This window comes from Trichechus manatus, unplaced genomic scaffold, assembly GCF_000243295.1.
Source record: "Trichechus manatus latirostris isolate Lorelei unplaced genomic scaffold, TriManLat1.0 scaffold00007, whole genome shotgun sequence".
In the NCBI taxonomy this organism is placed as follows: domain Eukaryota; kingdom Metazoa; phylum Chordata; class Mammalia; order Sirenia; family Trichechidae; genus Trichechus; species Trichechus manatus.
This window is the reverse complement of record NW_004443943.1, coordinates 28742135-28754883: the sequence shown is the minus strand read 5'-3', so window position 1 is coordinate 28754883 and position 12749 is coordinate 28742135. Positions and strand designations below refer to the sequence as shown.

At 45.4% G+C, this 12749-nt stretch overlaps 1 protein-coding gene across 1 annotated transcript; it reads right to left on the bottom strand.

Moving 5' to 3' along the window:
• Window positions 1-239: 239 nt before the first annotated feature.
• Window positions 240-11498, bottom strand: NOLC1 (nucleolar and coiled-body phosphoprotein 1). The gene is made up of 13 exons (XM_023740995.1): window positions 11255-11498; window positions 9345-9400; window positions 9091-9230; window positions 8855-8982; window positions 8174-8333; window positions 7483-7607; window positions 7228-7363; window positions 6747-6875; window positions 6424-6534; window positions 5682-6314; window positions 5391-5491; window positions 5147-5239; window positions 240-4962 (listed from the first exon to the last, which is right to left on the bottom strand). Exons 1-13 carry the CDS (start codon window positions 11372-11374, stop codon window positions 4804-4806), a joined length of 2091 nt encoding a protein of 696 aa, XP_023596763.1. The 5' UTR covers window positions 11375-11498; the 3' UTR covers window positions 240-4803.
• Window positions 11499-12749: the final 1251 nt, after the last annotated feature.

The window sequence follows — 12749 nt, the reverse complement described above, 5'->3', positions numbered from 1 at the left end:
GTACCAGGTGGCCTCTCAAAGATAACCAGTTCAGGTAAGAGGCAGACGGGCCTACCTCCTGGATGTTTCCTCATGCTTAAGACTCAGGGACCTTGTCCACCAGCTAGGGGAAGAACAGGATGAGGAATAGGAAGTGGGTTCAGAGTCCCTCAGACTTTCATGAAAATAAGGCAATGTGACTTTCCTTGTACACTTTGTGAAATTAAACTCATATCTGCTAAGTACAAAAGGTCAGGCTTGGCCTCAGCTCCAGACGGACCCTTTCACTGACTCATCCCTTTGGTTCTTTGGTGTATTTTATTGTCTCCCTCCCCTAGACAAGAATGTGAACTCCATGAGGGCAGCGATTTTTGTCTAGCTTGTTCATGGCTATATCCCCCGCACCTGGAGCAATGTCTAGCATATTAGATACCCAATAAATATTTGATTCAAATATTCAAATAAATTAATGAAACTTCATCCCTTTTCCTCCAAGACTTTTCCCTTTGGTCTCTACACCAGAACCTCTTTCCCTTTTCCTCAGCCCCGTAAGGAGAAGATCACTGGTATCTTCTGCATCATCTTACACATAGGCATCATTTTGGGTCTCTAAATTGGGGCTCTTTCCCTCTCCAAGTAGGGCAAGGAAAGAAGTAAGTCATCCAGACCTGACCAATTCTCCACTCTCCGGAACCAGGGAGCTTCAAAGGAGGGCATGTGTCTTATTCAGCTCTGTATCCAAAGGCTCAAGGTAGGTGCTCTGAGTTTGTTGACAGAACTGGAGTAAGGAGAATGCCAAGTTTCAACAGTTTAATTCAGCTTTCTACACAATGGGCAAGAGCGCCACCTACTGGTCTCTTTAATAACTGCAGACAGTTTGAGCAGATGCTGTGGGAAGCAGGGGACCTGAGAACTCCTGGTGGTGAATCAGGAACTTTGCTTTCCTGGAAACAGTATTAGCACCAGGAACATTGCACTGGACTATCAAGCTCCTAACATACTCAGGTAAACAAAATAAAGTACTAACTTCTGATTTGGGTACAAAAGGCCACTGAATCCTGTCAGACTTTGCATTATATTGCCCCCACCTCCCATGCACCCTCCACTTGCACCATTCAGAAATGCTTGCATTTTTCCACGTCTAGTTTCTGCACTAGTAGTTTGCTATTCCTAAAGGCCCCCTTCTCTCCCTGGAAAATACTTGCTATTCCCTGCAGGGTATGTGCTTTCTCACACCTGGCAAACAGCTCTCTTCAGAGCCCTGGGCCAGGGTCAACCAACTTTTCCTGCTTATTTCCTTGGGGTGTTCCTCTGGCACCCTTATGTGACAGGACTCAGCATGGTGTATATAATGCCTAACTTCCCTCACTAGTCATTCGGCTCTCAGGGAGTTCTATGACTGACACACTAAAAAAATGTTGAATACAGGTACCTTGATATTCAGAGAGAAAACAGAGACTTGGTTTCTTATCCCAATGGATAAGAGTTGCAGTTTTATCAACCCTGGGCAAATCATTTAATACTCTGGGATGCTTCATCTAGTTCAGTGGTTCTCAGTGAATGTGTTAAAAAATTTGGTAAACTGCCTCACTTGTATAATACATTAGTTGCATATAAATATAGCAGGTTCAGCTTTTCAAGACCTAAGGGGAAAAGAAGTTGGTTAAGTTAAATAAGCAAACAGGACTGGGAAGGGTTATGTTTATCAAACGCAAAAGAAAAAACAAATAAGCCATAGCTTTACCATCAACAGTAAGCTCACAAATTCATCATCTATTTTAAGGAGAAAAGTTCATGGAGGTATATCATAGCCCATTTTAAAATGAAAATACCAGAAAAACAAATATTTGCAACCCATGATTGAGGGCTAATATTCTTAATATATCAAGGGCACTTGCAAACCATTAAGAAAAAGAGAAATAATCCAGTTGAAACATGGACAGCGTCAATCACACTTCATAGAAAGGCAAATACAAACAGCTTTCCATTTGTAAGAGAAATGGAAAGTAAACAACATTGAGATAGTATTTCCATTTATCCAAGTGCCAAAGATCAATTTGGTAATGGTGTTAACAAGGGGCACTTTCATAAATTATTGCTGGAACTGCACATCAGTTATCTGAAGAGCTATATTGACCAAATGCCAAACGCTATATATCCTGTTGAGCCAGCAATGACTTTTAGGAATTTTTCCTGCAAAAATATCCACATATATACTGAACCATCTACCAATAAAGCACTAGTTTAAAGAACTTCTGCTACTTCCATACAGTGGAGTACCACGCAGTCATTAAAAATGAGTTGTGTTCTGCTATGAAATGAGCTCCAAAAGTTATAGAACAGGGTACACAGCAAACTACCATTTGTGAAAGGAAAAAGGTGGGAGGGATACACATACACATAGTAGTGCGTACTTAGGTGCTCTCTCCAGAAGGAGACACAAGAAACAGGCTCCAGGAAACAGGACTAAGATGAGAAGAAAATCTAATGTCCACTTTTGTATAATTAAATGTAACAAGTACATTTGAAAATAGAAACATGGCGGGGAGTGGGGGCACTATCATTCATTTCTTTTCAAATACTCTTCCAACTAGCAGTTTTCAACACCAGTTGCTCATTAGAATCACCTGTCTGCTTCAAGGAATACTAACACCCAGGTCCCATCAGAGAGCACAAGTCAACTGGCCTGGGGATCAGACCCTGGGTATCAGTGTTTTTTAAAATTCCCCCAGATGATTCTAATTTGCAGCCAGTATCATGAAGCACTGATTTAGACCAAGGGATGGCAAACTTTTTCTGAAAAGGGCCAGAAAGCAAATATTTTAGGCTTTGTGGGCCACATAAGGCCTCTGTCGCCCTTCCCCACCCCCCAATCCCTTTAAATATGTAAAAATCATTCTTAGCTCCTAGGCAATACAAAATATGTCTTGCGCCAACTCCCAATTCAGACTATGCACAGACTGGAATATTGCCTGGAAGACACCATGAGACAAAGTGCTGCCCATTAAAGCCAGCAAGCTCCTGCCAAGAAGCCTCTGCAGTGAACTCCCCAGATCTAGACCCCAGTCCTCAAACCGGGAGCCGAGCTGCCCTACTTTGGTGGGAGGCAGGAAGGGTGTGGACTCACTTGCAATAATACTCCCAAAGACACATTATAAACCAGCTTGTTTATTATGTCATAGTAAGACGTGTAATTTTCACCATGCAGACTGAAATAACTATGTCAGCATGAGCAGTGCATCTTCTTCCTAAAGGCAGTTTCATGGACAACCAAGTTATCATCGGGTTAGTAAGCGTGGAATCCAAACAAAGGGAGGTTAACCTGAAGATCTACATCTCATCCTTGAGATCTTGGGACACACTTTCCCACCACAGGGACAACCCAGCCTCCACAAAGCTTGCTGACTCTTCCCTCCTCGCTTGTTGAATGAGCACTGCCAACCACCTCTTACAGCTGTACACTCAGCCAGCTTGCCCTAGGTGTCATTATCTCTGCTCACTGGTTGTTACTGTTAAGCCCAATGTTACTGACATTTTAGGTTCTTAAGGGGGCACATCAATTGCTCCTATGTACCAACTACCAGACACAATAATCCTGTTAGAATGCTCTTTGAATCCCACTATACTCATTTTACCAGCTAATATGCTTCTATAAAGGTAACTTCCACCTCCACTAGCACATACATAGGTTGCTTATAAACTCACCTAATGTAACCTAATTCCTACTGAGGATTTAGACTTCTAAGTAAAGATAGTTGGGTTGTTCCCCTCCACCCCCACTTTCTTGATCAGTGATTCCCAACCATTTCAGAGTCAATAAAACCAATTTTATGTCATGACTGCTACCAAGACATAAATACCAAGTGATAACGTGTTTTTCAGAATAAATTAATGTTATTTTGTTCTCTAAAAGTAAAAAAATAAGAAAATGCAGTCCTCAATGTTTTGAAAGCTTCTCTGGGAATCAGTGATCTAAACTATAATATTTAAGAACCTAGTACTCTACAGTAGTAAGGGTCATCAAAATAACCTTTCAACAGAAAAAAGCTTGTGCTTCCAAAAGAAAAAAAGAACCCAAAAATATGTATTACAAGTATTATGTAATAGTGATAAAATTACAGACAACAAAATGTCCAGACTGAGCCATGGCATTCACACCACACCAGAATTTTACCTGTAACAAAACAGTGAATTTTATCCCCCAAAAGTAGATAGGTCCATGCTGACTGAAAACTTCAGTCCCAGAACCAATGAAGGAGAATGAACTACACAGTGCATGCGTGACAGACACACACGTATAAACAAGTCATTCTTTAAGTGCCCCTCACCAGGGCTGTGAGGGGTAGGAAGGATGAAACGTGAATCACATAGGCAGAAATCTCCTTCAAGTAGATTATAAAAACCCATACATGCGACCTTTATTACATCTTGGGCAATAGCCAAAATTTAATCTGTGGGAACCCGCCTCTGAAAATTACAACAAAAATCAGTAAGAAGTGATTTAATACAAAATATACAAATTTCTCAGTATGAGGACTTCCACAGTACAGGCAGAAACGGATGAAAATCAAAACAAATTTTCTTAAAAATTAACACCCCCCCTTAGCATGCTCCTGCTACTCAACACTCAAAACCAAATCTGTACAAAACTAGGAACACAGAAAAGGACCACAGAGGATGTTAAACGCTGCAAAATCTTAATATCTAGTCTAAACTGCTGTCTTTACCCAGACCTTCCCCGAAGAGAGCCGAAGGTTCCAGGTCCACTGGGGAAAGTAGGTGGTCCTGGAGCATCACCTCTGCTTCAACACAGATGATCCCAAGTCATTCGCTGTCAAACTTAACGGAATTGACCTGGATGGAGATGGCGCCTCCCCGGTAGCTACCCCGTTTCTTCTTGGTTTTCTCATGCCGGAAGGATTTGCCTTTGGTGAACTTCAGAACCTGATTGGCTCGTTCCCCCCAGTCTCCGGCTGCACCTCGCTGGTAGATAGAAAGAGGTGGTCACCACACAGAAGCCCAACACCAGGTCCCTGTTGCTTCTTCTCATTCTACACCTGCTCAAGGGAACCTGATCCCAGAGAGCTGCCCACCAACCCGAACCAAAAGCTGCCCTCTTTCCCACCGCATCGCCCTGAAGAGTCAACAACACCCTCTCTCCCCTCACCTTGGCATCAAAGGAGTTGTCTGCCATTCGTGCATCCACCTCAATTTCCTCTTCCTTGACTCTTCGGAATGGGGATGATGCCCTTTTCTCACCCTAAAGAAGAGAAGTAGGAAATTAAGAGCCCTCCTGAGCTACACACACGTGCACGTGTGCCAGGCCAGGCAGAGGGCTGTCAAGATGAGCCCCAGATTTTTCTTTCCACTCTTACGGGGCTGGCTTCTGAGAGGAAACTGAGACAACTTACTTTCTTCCTCTTTGGAAATGTGTTGGGGGTCTGGAGCTTAGGCTTTTTGACTTGAGGAGTCTCTGCCTCCTTGGCAGCCTCATTCTGCTTCCGCTTCTTTCCTGAACCAACAAAACAGAAAGCTAGACTCAGTGGAGACAAGTTTCCTCTCTTCCTCTCAGTGTCCCATGCTGAAGGCCTGCATCTAGAAGCTTAGTGGTGAGTCTCCTCTCCCTATCCCAAGCCCCAAGACTATATCCCATCCTGATTCTGGGGGGTAAAACCCAGAGGGCAGGTTCTTTGGATACAGACCTGGCTTGGAAACTGCCACTCCATCCTCCTCCTCACTGTTGTCTCTGCCTGCTTTTCCATTCTGGGCAGTCAGTGCAGAAGTACCATTGACCTTGGGAGTTTGTGGTTTTGGAGTGGCCTTAGCCTTGGGCTTCGCCTCTTCCTCCTCACTGGAGTCACCAGAGGAAGAACTACTGCTGCTCTCAGCCTTTACTTTCTTTTTGGAGGCTGGCTTGGAAGGAGTTACAGTTCCTGCTGCCTTCTGCAGCTTCCTTTTAACGGGGGGTTTAGATGTCTTCTCTTCCTCCTCCTCCTCACTGCTGGAGCTGTCAGAATCAGAGCTGCTATCCCCACCTCCCTGAGGAGTCTGTTTGGCAGGCAGAGATGAAGGTGCTTTGGCCATCACCTTGGACTTAGGTGTGGCCACAGTCTTCTTTGTCATCTTCTCCTCCTCCTCACTAGAACTGCTCTCCTCCTCACTGGAGCTGCTATCGGCCTTTCTGGGCAGAGGCTTCTGGCCACCGCCTACAGGTTGCTTGGGAGCTGCAGCCGGTTTCGCTGCAGGCTGTTTGGTAATGGCAACTGGCTTACTTGAGGGACTTTTGGTGGTACTGGCTGGCTTGGCAGGAGCTTCATCCTCAGAGCTGTCAGAGTCTAGACACAGAGGGAGCAGAATGAGCAGCTCCCCAAAGCAGATTCAATGAGGTCCTTGTGGCAGCCGCCCAAGGGAGTATCCCATGCCGAGGGCCTCCACCTGTCTTACCTGAGCTGTCTGAAGAACTCTCTGCTGCTTTCTTTCCTGGAGCTGGTTTAGGGGTTGCTTTACAGATGACTGCTTTAGCTGGGGGTTTCTTCTCTTCCTCAGAGCTTGAATCTGGGGAGAACCTGTGACATTTTACTGGGCCCAGAGCTACCATCCAACCAGAAGAGCCATAGAAAGGAGGATGTGAAAACGCATCCTGAGCCTTAGCTCTGTCTTGCTTTGGTAAAAAGCAAGAGAGGGACAAAAGCATATCTCCCTTCCTGATTGCTCATGCCCTCCCCGCTGATCCATTTTCAGGGGGATGTTGCAACCCTCAGACTCACCAGACTCATCGCTGCTGTCCTCACTGCTTTCCTCAGGCTGTTTCTTCTCTGCAGCTTTCTTGGGAGGCTGGATCCCCAGGGTCTTCTTTGGTAAAGGAGCAGAAGGTGGGGGGACTGAACTGTAGGGACCTGTTTAAGAGGAATACTGTGGTAGTTTAAAAATGTGTCCACAAATTCTTTGCTACTACTCCCTTCTAGCGGTGATGCTTAACTCCCCTTCCCTTGAGTGTGGGTTAGAATTAACAACTCGCTTCTAACACACAGGCCACAGCAGAAATGGCAGTGGATCAGAGACTGGGTCTTAAAAACCATTGTGACTTCTTTGCTCTTTCTTAGATCACTTGCTCTGAGAAAAGCCAGCTGTCACGTCATGGGGACACTCCAGCAGCTCTATGGAGAAGTCCACATGGTGACTGCCGAGGTTCTCTAGCAATTGGGCCCTGGCTATAGTCATGCAGCTTGACTCCCCATGTCCAGTCACCTGGTTTTTTCTTTATGGGTTTCTTCTGCTCCTCCTCCTCCTCACTAGAGGAATCCTCACTACTGGAACTGTTCTGGGCAGAGGCAGCGGAGGCTTTCACTGGAGGCTTGGCCACAATTTGTTTTTTAGGTACAGTCTGCGTCAGAGAGAAAATCAATTACCCCAGGAAAATGCTGACCCAACCAATCCTGCTGGGGAACACAGTCGAGCACCCCCCGACCCTGACACCACTTCTCTGGAAAGTCAGGTGTAGACCTTCTTAGAGATGGCTGCTGCATTCTCGTCTTCCGAGTCATCACTACTACTACTGCTGCTGCTGCTGCTATTACTGCTAGCTGCTTTGCCATTGGCTACTTTAGGTGTTGCTTGAACTGGCATTCCTAGAGGAAAAAAAAGTGTAAGGAATAACAAGGCAAGGCAGAGGCCATGAAAACCCTCCTTCCTATTCGCTCAGAACTTAGGAGTCTATTGATTCTTGTCTTTGGAGCAGCCATGAAGGAGACTGCCATGGTTTACTGTGTCAAAGAATGACTTTTCATCGAACTTCATGAATAAAACTTCCTAAAGGAAAAAAGAAGTATGATACAAATAATTTAAATATGTCCTCTGAAGTCCTCTATGCCCAATTCCGGTCAGAGGAGCTCTGTAAATCACAAGCTAACCTCCAACACGGAGAAATTACAGAAGAAAAAAAATTCTCAATCATCCTGTGGAATAAAGGGGCAGGGGGATAAAAACAGCACCGAAGAGCACAAAGAACAGATGTGTAAGAGGTCCCAGTGGAATGGGATTTGTGGGAACATAAAATATCTTTGAAATACAACTAAAAGAATGCCAAACAGGTACCGTTTTTTTAAAAAACACATTTTTCTTTGCTGTGACAACTGTAGCCTACTTTTTCCCAGAGCAGCCCAGTCCCTAGCCCAGCCTCTTAGAGAAACTATACCTGCTTTGGCTGGGGCTTTAGCCTGAGCTTTAGCTGTCACAGATGTTGTCTTTGGCTTCTGGTTCTTTGGTGCCTCATCCTCTGAGCTCGAGTCAGAACCAGAACTCTCAGCTTTCTTGGGGGAGGCTTTGGCTGCCTTGGCTTGGGGCTTAACTCCTTTCTGTTAGAAAACACACGAGGAGGGGAATCAGCAAGAGCTTCTGGGTACTCAAAGGGCATCCTAGTGTAGAAGGCTTTCTAGGCTCCTTTTATTTTTTAGGGGATAATGGAGCAGCAAGAGAGAGGGAAACCTGAGCGGAACAGCAAATGAAAACGGCAATCAACTGTCAATGAGAAGCAAAAAGTTCAGCCACTTGATGTATTGGTTCTGTTCCTGCTGAGTTCCCAGTACCCATCTAAAAATGCTCTCTCTCTTACTGTCAGAGCCCCAGACACAGTGAACCAGAGAAGCGAAATGGGTTGAAATTTCTTTAGATTTGAAGCCCAACTTCATCTTCATATATCCCTTCCAGACCTCATACTTACTTCTATTACCTCCCAAAATGTCCCCAGATTTTCTTCTCCACAGTCACCTGTCCCACACCCACCACCACCCTTGGGTCAGAAGCTAGAAGTCAAGAATTTAGGTTTCTTTTTTTCCCAATTCCATAAGCAACCCCTTCCTTTCCCAAAGCTGCAAACCTGGACAGGCTTTTTCTTTTTGTCCTCTTCCCCCTCCTCATCATCACTGGATTCTTCACTGCTGCTGCTCTCTGAGGCTTTGGCTGCAGCCTTTCCAGGATGCTGAGGAAGACTAGCCCGCTTGGCAGCTATTGTTGAACAACAGCACAGGAACCAGTAGAGTTAGCCATGTGGTACAGACTGACTACAAATCCTTTTCCTGGAACCACGACCCTAAGCCCCCTGCCCTGCCTTACCAGCCTTTTTAACTGGAGGCACTTCGGTTTTTTCCTCCTCACTGTTGTCCTCACTGCTGTCACTGGATGAAGTCTTCTTCTTAGCCTTCTGAACTACTGGCCCGTTTGCCTGTAACTTTCGCTTTGGGGCCTTGGAGGACCTGTTAAAGCAGATGATGCTAACTTCTGGGGCATCAGGACCTTCCCAAACCAAGGAACACAGCCCAGACTACCCAGAGGGAGCATAAAGACAATGTGGAACAGGGAAGGCTTACTTGAGCCAGAAACTATAGATGTCCAAGAGGGAAGATGCATTGGCATCCTGACAGGTCTGTAGGAGAAAAGAGAAAGAGCCAGGTAAAGAAGTTTTATACTAGTTATTCTACAGGAGATCACATGTTGCTTTATTCTTTAGATGTTACCTACTAATAATCCTGTAACTAAATTTGGTGTAAACGTTACACCTTCATAAGATTTCTCCTATTTGCACAAATTAAGAAAAAAACATTCCATTTGTGTATTCCCCCATTTTTTGGTACCAAAAACTTGGGCCATTCCTGTGGTTTGTGGCACCATCTACCTCCATCTACTTATCCATGATTATCAAAACATTAAAAAACATGCGTTCTTTTCACTCTAGCAATGTGTTATCTACGAATTTATCTTTACTCATAAAACAAGACACAAATATTTATACGAGAGTGTTTACTGCAACGTGGTTTGTACTACCATATCACAGGAAACAAGACTCCAAAGGAAATAAAAAAATAAGCTACATCACAGACATAGTATAGAATGGCATTCAGCTGTTAATAATACTGATTTAAAAAAAAAAAAAAAACCCTCATCGCCAGTCAAGTCAATTTTGACTCATAGCGACCCTACAGGACAGGCTAGAACTTAATCTGAATGTTTTCTTCTCTATAAAATGGAAATACTACTACACATCTCATTAAGTTGTTGATAGGATAAGAGATAACGCATGTAGAAGGACTGACATCTGAACCTTAGTAAACTCTCCACAAATAATAGTTTTTGTCTCATAAAACCAAAGAATTCTAACTCTGAAAGACCCAACTTGATCCAACCCATTATGGAAACACTTTCTGCAGTTTCCCTAACAGTCAATTCAAAATCGTTCCAATAAAAAAAAAAACAGTTCTATCAGCTTACAGGGCAGGTTGTCTCAGCTTAAGGAAGATCTTTCTGAGGCTGATCTAATCACTTCCTTTCAAGGACTGATTCTGCTACAAAAAACAAGCCTACCTTCTTAGTCATGTTATTAAACAGGCTGAAGACCACTTCTCTACCCTTCTCTGCAGGGGTTTTCCCATGCAGCTCTGTCTGTTTTCATTGAGATGTGGATTCCAAACCTATCATATTCCTGGTCATCTTTCTTCTACATGTGTTTGAAGCATCTAAGCTACCATAACTAACAGTTTTTACTCATTGATGCTTCCTGTACATCAGACACCAGGATTGCCACTTTGTATATATCATCTTGCTGAAACTCACAAAAATTCTATAAAGTGGATGATGTAGAAGTACAAATACTCAGAGAGGTTAAGCAAACTGCTTGGGTCTCTGGGCCTGGTCTTAAACCTAGTTTTGATTCCATAAACCAAAACTCTAAGCCCACTGCTATGCCTGCTTGGTAGGGCCATGATGCTTACTCTTTGTTTCAGTATCACTAAATGCAGAACCCTGCCTCTACTCTCGTTCATTTTCTTTACTAACAAAAATCCCTTACTTCATTTCTGAAGCAATTTCACTCGTTTTTAAGTCTCGGATAATCGCGACTGAGAGGTCAACTCACGCTTTGCCTCAGCCAACGAAAAGCCTAAAAGGAATCAGGCACAGCCAATACCCTTGGGCACGATGCTCCCTCCTGGAGCACTCCGCCAGCCCACGTGACCTGGACCACGCGGGTCCCACGCTGCCGCCACTGCACGACTGACCAGGAAGATGTAAAAAGACTCTCAGGGCTATCTTGTCAAACCTCGTGAAAGAGAAGACGCCGAGACTTTGGACTTTCCCCGGTCACCGCCGAGAGCTCGGCACAAAGACCCCGCAGACACGCGCCTGGCGGATCCCACATACCTCCCTACCCGGAACCCTAAGCCTGTCAGGGCCCACAGCTTTGTGGTCATCCCTCCCCAGCCCGCGCCCCAGGCCCGGGACTCACAGCGCCTGTCGCCTTGGCGAACTTGTTAGCCACCTCTGACAGTTGGTTGTCGCGCAAGAAGCCGAGCACTAGGGGATACAGGTCGCTAGGAACCACGCGGCGAAAGCCGGCGTCCGCCATCCTCCGGGCCACACGCGTCACTACGGTTGCCGACGCAGCACGATTTAGGGACTCAGGAACCCAAGAAGGAGGGCTCGCGTGACGTCATTGCGCCGCGCGGGCGCATACCGGAAGAGTGGTGTTCTATGGCGCAGTCCCACCTCCACCTCGGAGGCAGAGTCAAGGCGGAGTCTGCAAGTTTCTTCCGGTCCTGCGCGTGTCGCCTTCTTGGTAAAGGCGGAGCCTGTCGGCCGTCACTTTGTGAAATCGGAGCCCTGACGTCAGGAGTCACGCCCTCAGCGGTGGCGGGAAATCTCTGGGCTTCCCGCGCGTTGCCGTTCTGCTGGAGGTCCTTTTTTCAGAGCAAATTCCCGCGCCACAGCTGGGATTCCAGAGTAATGAGTGGAATGGCCAGCTCGACTTGTCCTACTTTCTAGACTTGGTTACAAGACTTCCCAACAGCCCCCATCCTCGTTACAGGTGGATTCTCACTCTTCATCTTCACTGTCTCCAGCACCCAGGGAGGCCCTTTCTCAGATACCACTCCAGCCGCCCATCTCCGCAGCGGAGGTCCTTCAAGTTATCCATGGTGGTGAAGGTGTTGATCCCCAAAACTGCCCGTCATCACTTGCCCTGCACTTCTCACAGATTCGTAACACATAAGCCTCTCTCCCCCAAATTTTTCAGCCTTAGGAAAAAGGGTAGTGCACCAAAACTCTGAATGAAAGCAATCCCTTCAACTCCTAGTCCTGAAAGTAAACCTCTGAGATCACACTGTAAACTCTCTATGGGAGAACTAGGCAATCCCTCCCTTTGTCATGAGTAAGCCCTGTATCAATGCTCAGGTCTGCCAAGGAAATTCCAATTTCTGCCATATAGACATAACTCTTTAGCAGCTCCCTCTTCCCCAGAGAGAAGGTGGCCCCATCTATCCACACATATGCACTCTTTAAACATCTGACTGCCTGCTGTGTGCCAAGAATTGCGCTCAAGCTAAAATGGTGAACAAAACTAAAGACAGTGCTTGAACATAGACTCCCAGTTTAGAGAACCTTTATTTTGAACAAGTGTAAGCTTCCCCTACATCCTTGGTGGAACAATACCCCCTTGTTAGAAATGCAGAACCTCAGGCCCAATTCCAGAAGGACAAAGTCAGAATCTGCATTCTAAAAAATCTCCAGATGATTAAAATGCCCTTTAAAGTGTGAGATGCACTGCCCTAGATGACTGATTTCATAAACACACTTGAGGAGTCAAGTTTTAAGCCCAATGGAATTTCGCACCTGACTAGAGAGGTCCTAGGAACTTAATGGCGTAAGCATGTCCCCGATTATGTTCAGAGTGTTCAGTGAATATGTTTGGCAGTAGCACCATAGAAAATAGCACAGTCACACTT